This window comes from Marmota monax, unplaced genomic scaffold (genome assembly GCF_021218885.2).
Source record: "Marmota monax isolate L192 unplaced genomic scaffold, Marmota_monax_Labrador192_F-V1.1 WCK01_AAM20220418_F8-fsc00053, whole genome shotgun sequence".
NCBI lineage: Eukaryota > Metazoa > Chordata > Mammalia > Rodentia > Sciuridae > Marmota > Marmota monax.
In genome coordinates this window covers 10,317,710-10,331,403 of record NW_026693153.1, presented here as the reverse complement: position 1 = coordinate 10,331,403, position 13,694 = coordinate 10,317,710, and the positions used below count along the sequence as shown (strand labels likewise).

General features: G+C 32.9%; 1 protein-coding gene across 10 annotated transcripts in view; it reads left to right on the top strand.

Annotated features, from left to right (window-relative positions):
* The window catches only part of Epha6 (EPH receptor A6), an 850,021-nt gene that overhangs the window by 344,949 nt on the left and 491,378 nt on the right, over positions 1–13,694 (top strand). For 8 of the 10 annotated variants that reach the window (XM_046455343.2, XM_046455344.2, XM_046455348.2 and 5 more), the window contains one exon: positions 2,789–2,944. The exons of the other annotated variants lie outside the window; for them this stretch is intronic. In XM_046455343.2, the coding sequence (XP_046311299.1) occupies positions 2,789–2,944 (156 nt within the window). The remainder of the gene's footprint in view (positions 1–2,788; positions 2,945–13,694) is intronic. 10 annotated transcript variants of the gene reach the window in all.

The window sequence follows — 13,694 nt, the reverse complement described above, 5'->3', positions numbered from 1 at the left end:
CAAGCATTTATAAAAACTAAATATATACTTGCAATCTGCTATGTATTGTAAATACTAGAATGGTAATGCCCATTTCTGCTTTGTGGCAGTCACAGGAACTTAAGGTTACAGATACAATAAAACAGTTATGATCTATTATGGTATGAGCTGATGAGGTTTAGGTTATATACTATTAATGTATGTTATATAAAGAAAATATAAATGCCTATGAGAATGGTATTTTAAGATTTTGTCAGCAGAATTATTTGTGTGTATACATATATGTATATGTGTGCAGTAGCAAGAAAATCCAAATACACATAGATAATAATTTGAAATGGAAATCTGATTTTTAAATAGCTAGGTCACCATGCAATATTTATCCTTTTTCTGTCATAGTTAAATCACTTTCAAGATACTAACTACTTTTATCTCTTACTTATTATGCAGTGATTCAGCAAGGAAAAAATTATAAATTTATAGTTAAGATAATGGTACCATGATCACAGTGTGCACTGAATACACATGCATGATTCTCTACAGAAATTTAGTTAACAGAGTAATCATACACTGTCCAATTCAATTAAATAATTATATATTGAGCACCTACTATATGACATGCACTAAGCACTATGCCAACCTGTTCTCCCAGAGCTTATAGCCATCCAATAAGTATTTGCCAAAGAATAACTAATATGGATGGAAATGGCTGAGATTTATTGAGAAACTAAATTTTTCTAGGAAGTTAAGTATAGCTTTGTTAAAGAAGTGAGACCTAACTACTGACCTGGAGTTAGCAAAACAGGTGGGTCAAAAGATGGTGATAGAGAAGAGGTTTTTCAACAGAAGAAAAGGCTCAAAGCAGAAGAAAGAGCATGGTGAATTTATGGAAATTAAGGGAGCCCCTCAGCAACTCATTCATTTATTGCCCAATACTCATAGAGGGCTTTGAATGCCTGGCACTCTTCTAAGCCCTGGAGAAGCACTTCAGTAAATAAAACAGACACAAATCTCTGTTTAATAGAGCTCACATCCTCATGAGGAATGGTTTCTAAAATTAAATATGTCATGTGTCAGGTATTGCTAAGTCATTTGGAAGCAAGAAAAACAAGCGAAGGGTAATATGGAATATTGTGGTATGGTGTAACAGGAGTTGCAGTTTAAAAAGGGGATCATGCAAGGAAGCTTCACTGATACTATGTTGTTTAAAAAGAAGACCGGATATAAGGAGGGAGCAAGCCTTAAGCATAGTTGGATAAGAGCAATTGGTAAAAGCAAGCTTTCTAATATGCTCTCTGTGACAGAAACAAGCTTTTGTCTAAGCACAGAAGAAAATTCTAAGAGGAAATAGCATATTAGCTTAAAGCCTTTCATATAAGATGTATATGTTTAAAATCTTGTATTAGTTATCGCAAATAAATTAATAAAATTTTTGTTGGCATAAAAATTAAGCTAAGAGCATACTACTTTATATAATAAACAGTGTTTATAGCTAAAATTTGAAGAGCTGACAAAAGAAGGAAATATTTCTTATCTATCTTTAAAATAATATTTAAGTGATATTAAAAATAACATTGGAATGCTCTGAATTCAAGCTCTCCATTTAGGTATACATATCTCTTTAAATTGGTTTATTAGATTTTTAATATTGTAATAGCTTAAAGATATTATTTAAGTTTCTCAAGAGGTTCCAATTTTGAAATTATTTGGAAATTAATAAAAACCCAAACATTTGGAATGGTAAATTGCATAATTAAGTAGAGAATATTTATTTAATGAAAAAATATAAATAAGTATGTTTTATTGAAAATGTTGTTTTCTTAATAATCCTTTATAATAAATTCAAACTTAGAAATTGCAGGCTTTTAAGGAAATTTTAATTATGAAAATGTGAGCAGGGTTATCTATTATTTATATACTCTGAATTTCCACAGGTTTAGAGAAATATTTTGGTGACATAGTCCTTTTTCTTATTAACTTTTTAGCACTACCTTGTCATCAAGTTAGAGAAGAGACTGATGTTGGTGTTCATATGCCACCACTGCTTATTGATACTAATACTGAATAATTTCTTACTCTGTAAAATTAATAATTTATAGTTATCTTAAATTAATAGATCATTAAAAATATTTTATAAAAAGTAAACTATCAAAAATAACATAGATCTACCATACAAAAATGAAAAAAAATAATGTGTATTTTTTTAGTTGTAGGTGGACACAATACCTTTAATTTATTTTTATGTGGTGCTGAGAGTTGAACCCAGTGCCTCACACATGCCAGGCAAGTGCTCTACCTGATGCACAGCCCCAGCCACCAGAAAAGAAAATTTAACCACTAACAGAGGTGTTAAAGACACATCAAGCCAAACTGGGGCTTTGTCCTTGCATACTTAGAAGGAATGAGGGGGAATGAAAATCTAAGTACACTTGAACCATATGATTTAGTTATTTAATGCCATCTCCCCAAACTCTACAAAATCATCTTTTTTACTGCCAATAATGGGCATCTTCTCACTTAGGTAAGCACTGATGTTTTGTGTGTATGTGCATGTTTGTATGTAAGGCTGAATCAATACATGCCTTAGGTACACTTTTAAAAATTAGCAAGCAACCTCAGCTAAAATATATCATGGTTGTGATACTAATATTGAATTGCTAATTACACATATTAGTAACATATATATTGACCTTTCTGTGTATATATGATGCTGAACTCTGATGTCTAAAATATGTATAAATTGAAGTATGTTGTACAGAAGAACTCTAGCATAATAACTAAAAAGAAATTGTTTCTTCTGCTTTTACAGCTTGCAGACCAGGATTCTATAAAGCCTTTGCTGGTAACACAAAGTGTTCTAAATGCCCTCCACATAGTTTAACCTACATGGAAGCAACATCTGTTTGTCAGTGTGAAAAGGGTTACTTCCGAGCTGTAAAAGATCCACCTTCTATGGCATGTACCAGTAAGTCTCTACATTTTGGATTTGCGCATCCTGTTTCCAACCCTTTGGATTTCTTTATCTGAAATTTAAAAAAAATAAGTGAATGTACAAAATCCTTTATCATCAATGCCATTTGTCTTTGATAATAGTCAAGGAAAAAGCTGTCCTTTTCAGCATGGTTGTTTTCAAACATTTGTAAAGAAAGTGTTTACTCCTCAAAATTTATACTGATCCTCAATATACAAATACCAGAATTGGCATGAGGCTCTGTAGATCTTCCCTAACCAAAAATCTGTCTTTAAGAAATTTCAGTAGTTTAAGACTACATGAGAAATTATAAATAAAACCTCTGTTCTTTGCCTTGACCTTTTTAAGGCACACCAGTGTGGGAATAAAGTTTTTTGTGTGAGGGAGAATCCAGAGGAAACTTTAAAAATCTTTGTAATTATTATGCAGAAAAGCTCTTTTCCGTGGAATTTTCTTTAAAAGAATGTACTTTTAAGTTTGTCCACATTTCCCTTCACACTTCCTCTTCAGTTTTTTGGTTAGAGACAATAGAATATTAAATCTAAATGTGAGATCATTTTAATGCTTGTGTCTGAAATTTAAAATTATTTGTTGACTTCTCATATTCAAGTATGTGGAATATTTGAGCATTAATTTATAAACTAGAAATGGATGTATTAATGAATTTCTAGGTGAGGCAAAAGGAAAATGTCACCCCTTAGTTATAAAAAAACTTATTAAAATCATAAACAAGATATTTTAGTGAAACTTGGCTTTCGTAGTGATAAATTTATACCAAAATGTTGCTTCTTTTATGTAATTCCACAGGAGCAAAAATAGATTGAGAATCATGTAATGTCACATTTTCTTTAGAGACAATGATGGAGATGGTCCATTTTTGAACTTGACTGATGCCATTTATAGATTTGTCTGCATTACTATAGATTTCATTGCAAAATGTTTTTGCAGCCAGGCGCAGTGATGCATGCCTGTGATCCCAGCAGCTTAGGAGGCTGAGGTAGGAGGATTGCAAGGTCAAAGCCAGCCTCAGCAATAGCAAGGCACTAAGCAACCCAGTGAGGCCTTGTCTCTAAAAACATATAAAGTAGGGCTGGGTATGTGGCTCAGTGGCTGCATACCCCTGAGTTCAATCCCCAGTACCCGCCCCCCAAAAAGTTTTTGCAGATATATTTAATAAAAATTCAACACATTCATTAGCGATAATTTTTACTTTCTGATTGTAAATACTGAAAGACTTGTTTCTTCAGAAAATTACAACCTGAAAAATAACTACTTAGATTTTTTTTCCAGAGAAGATTTTAAATTTATAAGAAAGAAAATAAAGATTCTGAATATTGTTGGTTCTCATTTAATTGTGAAGATAGTTTTTAACAGAAAAACATTTTATTAGTAAAGATGTGTAATCCCTCTTTTATATTTACTGCATATTATTATATTATACTGTGGACAACACACTCCAGCTTAGCTAAAAGGAACTGTTTCAAACAGCTGTATTCCTGTGAGATGAGCATCCCTCAAAACCTATGTAGGACACTGAGCAAAGTGACAGAGGAGAATCTTCTCTATTTATTTATTTATTGGCCATAAATTGAGGGCATCAATTGGTTGCCATTCATAGAATGCTTCCAAGGTATAGTAGAGTAGGTAGCTGGGAAGGCTATCGTGTGGAGAGACTAGCTAAGGAGATAAATATAGGATCAAACAATGTACATGAATCTGGAAAGTTATTCAATTCGTTGTTGAATCATATAGATGTATTTATCAGCTTATCATTTCTTTATTTCCCTTTTTAATACTTGATAGTACAAATTACAGTTTAAAAATGCTAGCCTGCCTTTGTCAGACTAAGAGGAAGCAGAGAAATTTATGATTCTGTCATCTTTGGGCAAGTTTTAGATAGGGAACAGTGTGCCATTTTTGCTATTGGGGAGAGAAAAACAATTTTCTTGCTCTCTCTCTCTCTCTCTCTCTCTCTCTCTCTCTCTCTCTCATGGATTTCAGCGATGACAGACCCCTGTAACATAAGATAGATTAAGAAGAGAAAAGCAAAGCTTAAACAAGTGGAATTGATTCAGGCTAAAATGCCGTTTTTAACTGAAACAATAATGCAGGGTATTAGAAGGGGTCAATATGGGGAGGTGCTCAGAAAAGCATCAGAAGCCAAGTCTGTAGTGTAGGTTTAGGTCACAGCTTTCCTTAGGGTAAGAGTGTCTGATGGTTTAGTCATCCTTATCTTCCCCAAAAGATAGACACCCTTACAAAAGGAGGTTTTCCATATGAATGTACATTTTCCTTAGGAAAGAGTAACTCTGTTTTCAAAGCTTTTCCTATACCTGCAATTTCTCAAAATAATCAGCTCAAAGCCAAACAAAAAAATTTTATGCCAAAGAGGCATATTTTGGAGTGGCATATGCTGCCCCCTAAATTGTCATCAGGGATCAAGATAAAGAACCTCCAAAGAAAGGTGAAATGTGGAATCTTAATCAGGTTTCCCTAGTTCAGCCATAGAAAAATCTCTTCTCAAGCCTCTTCTGTTATTTCCTTGAGGACTTCTTTTACTTGTTTAGCAAAGACTTAGCATAGTGTATATAGCAAGTGCACTTCCTTTCACAGCTAGGTTATCTGAGAGTGAATCTTGGTACTTATTAGGTAGGAAAAGTTGGGTGAATTACTTAGTCTCTCTTAATCTCAGTTGCACTCTATATAGTGATAAAAATATATACCTTTTACTGCTGTCGTGATTATTAAGTTATTTGAAAAGTACTTAAAAATGATACTTTGCATGTAGCAGATTCTACATTCACATAAATGTTTGTTAAAGTAAGTTGTTATTTGATGACTTATTTTGAAAAGTTTCTAATAAAGTATTTAATAGTTGAATACTAATTTATGTTGAGACTATTATGCTGGGCTCACAGCTTCCATAATTTCTATTCCTCCCATCTAAAAAAAGGAACATACTCAATTTTTAAGCCCATTCACAAGATATATTAAGCTCTATGTCTTAAAGCCTATCTGGAACCATTAATGTTTTCTGATTTATACTCTGACTAATACTGAGACACCTACAATATATGTAGAATAAGCAAGGACCATGAACTCCAAAACACATCATATCTCCTAAAAATTAAATGATTAGATTGTGAAGAAGAAAATTAAAAAAAAAAAACACATTAGGAGGTCATTGTGTTATAAGGCTGGGGCCTGCTCTGCAGAGTGGGGGCAATCACTCTTGTCCTTGCTGATTCTCATGACTCCACAGAAAAGAATTTGAGTGAAACACAGAATAGTAAGCAAAAGTTTAATAGACTAAGATGTGAGTGTAGCTTACAGCATAGGCACTACATAGACCACCTAAAGAGAGGATTATATGGTGCTCACAATTTTGGAATTTTTAAGAAAACCGAGTTCCCTGTTTTATCTAATTTTTCATCTTCTTAATTGGTTTTTTCTATACTTTGAATAGGACCATCAAGTTTTCTTTGTGAAGGTCTTGATGTTTTGGCTATTGGGATGATTTGAGGATTGTGACATAGTTCTAATAAGGGAGGGTCCTGGAAACTTGGCTACAAGAGATAATGATGACATGGTCGCTTGGTCTGGAAACTGGGAAACTGTAGTTTTTCTTAATTAAGGTTGGGGGAGGTTTTGATATACCAGGTGCCATCTTCCAGGTACTTGTCTGTAAGTTAAGTCTCCTGTGGTTTTCAGTTGTCCTTCATTGGCCTTTCCCCTAACCACCTGTTCATGGCTAACTACCCTACCCAACAATTGAACAATTGGACTTAAGATGTCCACGGTAAATACAGCAAGATGTAGAACTTTTGAGTCTGAGAATCCAACAAGGTATCAAATATTCCTGTTTTTCATTAAATGCAAACAATAGCCAAATTTTAATAGATACAAATTCCATTAACTTCCAGATCCTCTGTCTCTATAGCACTTAAAACATTGCTTTCAGAGAACCTTGTAGGCGTTTAAAAGTAAACATTTCTCCTTTAGTACTGGGGCAAGGAGAAAAGTAACTAAGATTTTTGAATGTATGGTTACTATATTTTTTAAATTAAAGATGGAAATATTGGAAATGGATGATATTTAGCCAATAAATGGCCTAGCAGGAAAAGATTTCACACATAGGTGGTAAACCCCAGGGCCACAATGGCCCTAATATTTTCCAATTCCAGAGAAATAAGTTGGAGGATTAAATGGAGAGGATTTGGACATTTTATTACCCATGTGCACTTCAGCAGTGGTGAGAGTGGAGGGCAAGATAAAATGGAAAGTCACAGGGCCCAGGATGTAGCTTTGTGGCAGAGTGCTTCCCTAGCATGCACAAAGCCCTGGATTAAATCCCCACTGTCAAAATTCTCTTTGCCTCCCCCTGCCTAATGGCTTTTCTAAGAATCTCTTCTCAACAGTGATTTCACAGAATATTAATAAATGAAAAGGAAAAGAAAAGGAAAGCCACACTGCTCCCACAAGCAAGGGGAATATTCAGGATAGATTACATGCCTACAGTGCAGATAGATTTCAGATGTTTTGTGAGTACATTTCTTTAAGATTGGAGACAAGGGAAGTGCCCATTGCCCCTCTCTATTTTCTTCTTTACTATATTCTCATTATCTCACTGCCAATACCAAAAAAAAAAAAAAAAAAAAATTCCTAGGCACTGACTAGTGTTTACCCCAATGATAGGTATAGTGAGTGAACATATAATGGATATGACTTTAAAAAACCCTAAAATCCCTGTTTCCCAACGTCTCCCTAAAAAAACAATAACCCCAAATTTTCTGGTACAACAGGGCATGTGATTTCACGATTAAGACTTTTATTATCTCTTTGGTTTTGTAAATCTGAGACATATATGTGATTTATCAACATAATGCATTTTATGTATTTCAAATGACTGCAATCTGAAAACTAAATGTCTTGTGTTCATGTCTAATCTCTCAGATTGTGGGAGTGAGCTGCTCTTTCAACCTTCTGTCGACCTGGCTGTTATTACTTATTTCTTGTCTTAAGTTTTTGTTTCTACTAACTCCTTCCTTGCAACATACAATGCACAAATTTCTATCATTATATATGCTTCTGGTTTGGTTTTTCTTTCCTCTAAAACAAACACTTTGGAAAAGCAGTCACTTTAGTGCTTTCTTTTTGCTTTTAATATTCTCTTAAGTTATTGCATCTAGACTTTTACTGCTCACTCTACTGCAGCTGGATTTTTATTCCTGCCATTATAAACATCTAAGAAGATCACCAATGATGTTCTTTGCCATTTTGTATCAGAAACTCTTTTTCTCCATTATTCATAACATTTAACTCTGCTAAACACTCTTTTCATGGAAAATGTGTCTTCTCTTTTACTCTAAAACATTGCAACTCCATTTCACCCTCCTAGTTTTATGAGCATTTTTTCTGTTGCCTTTGTTGGTTTCTCTTCTTTTGCTCACCTGTTAAATATTGAATCTCCTCTTGTTCCCTTCTTTACATTCTTGACACATGTTCTCTTTCTCTCCCATAGTTTCAAATCCATCCATAGATTAGTGATGCTCATATTTTTGTCTACATCCTAGAGAGGTCTCCTGAAATCCAAAGTCTTCTTATCAACTGATTATGGGATCTGATGACCTTGATGTCTGTGGAGGTCATCCCACCCCTCTGAATTTGTATCACTTCATACTCCCTTAGTTTATTAAACCACTACACTTCAAAGACACTGAGCTTATTTTCCTTTTTGAAAGTGGTTTCTTCTACTTGAATGTGTTCTATATAATATTTCTTATGAGTGTTTTCTTTAGCTATTCAGGATCACATATCAGCTCTTAACATGGGCACTTTTTGACCACCCGTTCAAAAATAGAATCCATTCTACTTATACTTTTTTTGTCATTGTGTCTTATGATATGTGGATTATATAATTCTTTGAAAATCACCTGGTTTATTTATAAACTTGCTTCCTTGTTTATTGTCATTCTTCCCACACTTGATGACAAAGATCTTGGGCTCAGAGATGTTCTTTCTAAACTGCATCTTCTCTACTCAGAATAACAACTGGCATATAGGAGGCACTAAATATTTGATGATAAAACTAATAACTTCAAGCTTAACCTGCCAAAGCCAGTTTCATTGCTTTCTACCTTGACTTGCTCATCTACCCTGGCTCTTTTTTTCTTATCCCAATGAATCCTCCTTTGGTCATGCTTCCAAGCATAAACATTTCCCCTGCTCCTTCTCCTGACATGTTCTATCATTTCTCCTTTTTAGCATATCATCTCTCCATTCCTTCACATCAGTTTCTAGCTCATGAATTAGTCAAATTCTTTGATTCTCTTTTGGGTTAATTTAATCTACTGGCAAGTATCCTTCTAACTCTCCCAAATAATTTTCCATATAATTACTTACTACTATATTTAAAACAAAAACAAAGAACAACTCAAAAACTTGATCATATTCCCATTTCTAAATAAAGACTGCCCAAACCCCAATGCTCTTTGCCCAAATTGTACTTCAATAAAAAAAAAATACAAGGTCAAGGCTCAGTCTGCCTCCACCTCTCCTTTAACTACATAAGCATTTCTGAAACAGTCCTTATGTGCACTTTCACCAACAGCATGCTTGTAGATTCGAACCCATTTCTTTTTTAAAAAAATAATTCATTATATTCCATTTGCATGAACTAAAAGATATGCAGAGGAAATTAGGAATAAGAAATTTAAACTAAAATATGGAATGTCTTCTCTGATATCTGAATCTATTTCATACACTCTTCACCTTATTTCTCAGGTGACTCCTTAATATATGTTCTGTACTTATGAGTTGAGCCATGGAGGACCCTCTGAAGTATCAGTTCTCAGTCAATTATGGTGGTTTCTGAGAGCTGTTTGGAGCACAGGAGACCCTGCTGCTTGCCAAAAAGTCCTTTATCAAAATAACCATCTAAGATTTTTCCAGGCCCAAAGGGAAAATACTCACTGCAGTTGGAGAAACAAAGTAGAACAAAAAGAGTTGCTAAAAAAGTACTTATCAAGCAGAAAAGGCTGAAATTGAAAAGATACAGAGAAATGGAGTAAGAGTACAAGGGTGAATGAGTGAGATACTAGAAAAAATATATGTAATTCCATGATCTGAGCATTTCTACCTTGATATTTCTCATGTGTTTAAATTAATAGAGTAACTTTAAAAGAAAAAAAAAGCTACTATTTGGTACTGGAAGATTCAATTATTTAACAAAATTTTATGTTACTTAGAAAAGTTTAAACAAAAAACATAAATCAAATGTGTGCAAAATTCTTATACACACCATTAAGGATTTTGTTTTGTTGTGATTATCTAAACATGTAATCAAATGCCTTGTGAGTAAAAACAATTTCTTGCAACTTCATTCCTAATACACAGGCAAATATCCATGTCTTTGTATTTGGTATACAATGACAGTGATTGTGAAGAAAGCGTAAAACTTCAATTTACTTTTGCTCTAAAGCTAACATTGTAAAGCATGGCTCCTTTATTGCTGGAATAATTGGCCACTTTAGAAAGTCATTATTCTCTCACTCTTCTTTTGAGTAGAATAAATAAATAGTGGTTTAGATGCAGCAGGAGAGGAGTTCTTTCCACTTGTCAGCTGCTTTACTTAGGTCCCCCACTTTATGGTGAATACAGGATGCTCACAATACATACACACCAGCTCAGTGTGCTATGTCTGTTCCCACCCCCCATCTCTCTATTTATTTTTCTTTCTTTTGTAAATTTAAATTTTGCATGAAGGAAACCATTCTGGCTCCTTGATTTTCCATCTCTCAATAAAAAAGCACAACTGCTTGGATGGGTGATACATGTAACCACATGGTAGCATGCATAATTTTACAAAGACCAGAAAAGGAGTAGTTGCAAAAATGTGTTTTATTATCTCTAGAAGGCTAGAGGTATTTTATACTTGTCCTATAATAGAAAGTATTTTATACTTGTCTTCTTACAGAAAATAATTCTAAATATTCACTCATTCTATTGCAGTGTTATATTTTAAAAATTAAAATGACCCAACATTCCTGAGTAGAACTTGTATGTAATGAATCCTAGTTTTGTCAGCATAGATGACTAAAGAAGATGTCTTTTTAGTATCATGGAGTTTTTAAGCACAATGACTTTAATTTTTTATTTCAGCAGATATTCTTTTACCAATTACTTGGGAAAGGTTCTTTTATAAGAAGATATATTAAAACAATATTCTACTGCTGTTGAAGAATTGAGTTACCACTTCTTGCCAGTATGAATTTATTCATATCCTCTGCAGTAGAAACTCCAAGAGGACTGTCCCAATCAATATCATCTTTTTTCCTTTTACACTTGATTTGAACAGTTATAACAAATCTCTGTAATCCTGAAAATTGGTTATTCCGAGGCTAGTATTAAGATGTAGGATGTTGTTGTTTTTCCTACATTTATAAGTTGAGTTTATAACTACCATTTTGGAATCTTTTCAAGTTATAATTATGCCCATACTCTATGATGTAGAAATTTGGGGATACAAATATTTCCTTTTCAAGTTTTCAAGTGTCTGCAGAACTGAATTTTTGGAAGATTTTATTCATTCCTCAATGGCAATGGGTAGAGCAAGATGATAGCTGCCCATTCTGTTATGGGTGTTTATTAGTTCAGCACCAAGATTAAAATATTCTATTCTGGTGCTATTGATTTTCACATCATGTAGCACTACCCTTAATCAGTAACCAGACCTTACAAAGATTATAATCTTGAACTCTCTGCTTTCCAATATTTGTTAAAATTTGTACTCTTGGAAATATAATTCTTTGAGGTTTACACGTAACCATGCATATTATTCATTCCTTTAGTTAAAAGTACATGTTACCTTTGGATCCAGCTGGATCATAATATTTGTGAATATTAATGCAAGTACTTAAATTTAATATTTAGATTATTTGCAAAATTATGGGGAGGTTTACAGCTACTTGATAGGGTTATTATGATTGAATAAAATAAATCACAGAAAATACCAAATGTACTCTTTAGCATTAGCTATGTTTCTTAAATACATGCCTAACAGGTTTAAAAGTGATTCTGCCAGGCGCAATGGCACATGCCTGTAATCCAAGTAGATTGGGAGGCTGAATCAGGAGGATCACAAATTCAAAAACAGCTTCATAAACTTAGTGAGACCCTGTCTCAAAATAAATAAAACTGGATGAGGATTAAGAACTTCTGGATTCAATCCTTAGTTTCCCCCCCCCAAAAAAAGTGACCAATTCTGCCTTAGGATAGCAGGGAGTTTTCATAAAGAGGGTTGCACCTAAATCCAAACATGAAGAATCAGTAGGAGTTTCCCACAAAGCAAAAAGAGGTAAAAGCAATTTAGGAACAGCATGTGTAGAAGCATTGAGAAGCAGAAAAAAGGGATAAGAAGCTAAGAAATGGCCAGGGCCTGCTTATGAACACTTACATATAAAACTGTGTAGTTTAGATCTTATTTTATTTTATTTTTTTAGATCTTATTTTAGAAATTAATGATACTTTGTCTATTTGTTTCTTTTTGATATTTGTTTTCTTTAATTATGAATTTTAGGAATAATAGAAAATCAAAAAATCATACAAATCTTTAATCGTGGTACTATTAGTACACTAATGGATAAAAAATTAATTTATTTACTGAAAGTAGGTATAAAAATATTGAAGATAATGAGAAGCCATCTGTTTTTACATAGAATGCAAAGGATATGAAGTATACATGCTGCTGAATTTTGAGGAATATTTACCTTGAAAACTTAAATTTTAATTGGTCTTTCATAAATAAAATTATTAAATGCTCTAAGGATTATTAAGGGTGTCTCTTCTAAGAAAAACACAATTCTTACTGATTTTGTGTTTTGAAAATTCATATTTGACAATACTTTGAAATAAAAGAACTACATAAAATACTTTTTTAATATTTATTTGCCACACATTCTGTCTCTAGGCAGAGCACAATGTGGTAGAGTTTAAAAACAAATCTAAATGTAAAACAGTGATACATCATTCTAGGCTAAATAGCTTCATGACTTTCGCATAATATTTGGACCTATATATTAACCTCAATGAATGGATATACTTCATTCATAGTGTCCACGTTAGAGTTTCAGTTTTGTCATTAATTGACATAATTTTCCAAATATCTAATTAAAAAATAAATTATGCATAGAGCAAGAAGTGGTTTAGAGGGGGAAGATACAAATTTTTATTTACAAATGATTCTATTATATACATTTTTAAAAGATTACATTCAAAGCATGTTAGATTTACAATATGACTATAAATAAAAGTTAAAATTAATAGTGACACAATGGGTAAATGTTTTAAATTGTGTCTTTTTGTAAACATAGAAACATATTTTAATACAATATTAATGTCTAAGATTGTACTATTTTATTTGTACCAATGTATTTATTTTCCTTTTGTAAATACTACAGTCTTACTCATTTGCAAAAGTATTTACGTAAACATTTTTAAATAGTTCAGTATGTGTTTTTAATGTTTCTTTGACTCAGGTTAGCATACCTCCTTCATAAGCTCAAACATGAATAAATTTGCTTTCTATTAGGAAAACTGTACCAGTGCTTCCTGGTTAGTCATTAAACTAATGAAGGTAGTAACTTAAGAACTGGTCAAATAGAATTTAAAACAACACTCTTTCATAACTTTCTATCCTCAGATCAAAACTTTTTTTGTTCTTAAGATCAAAAAATGCATCAGCAAA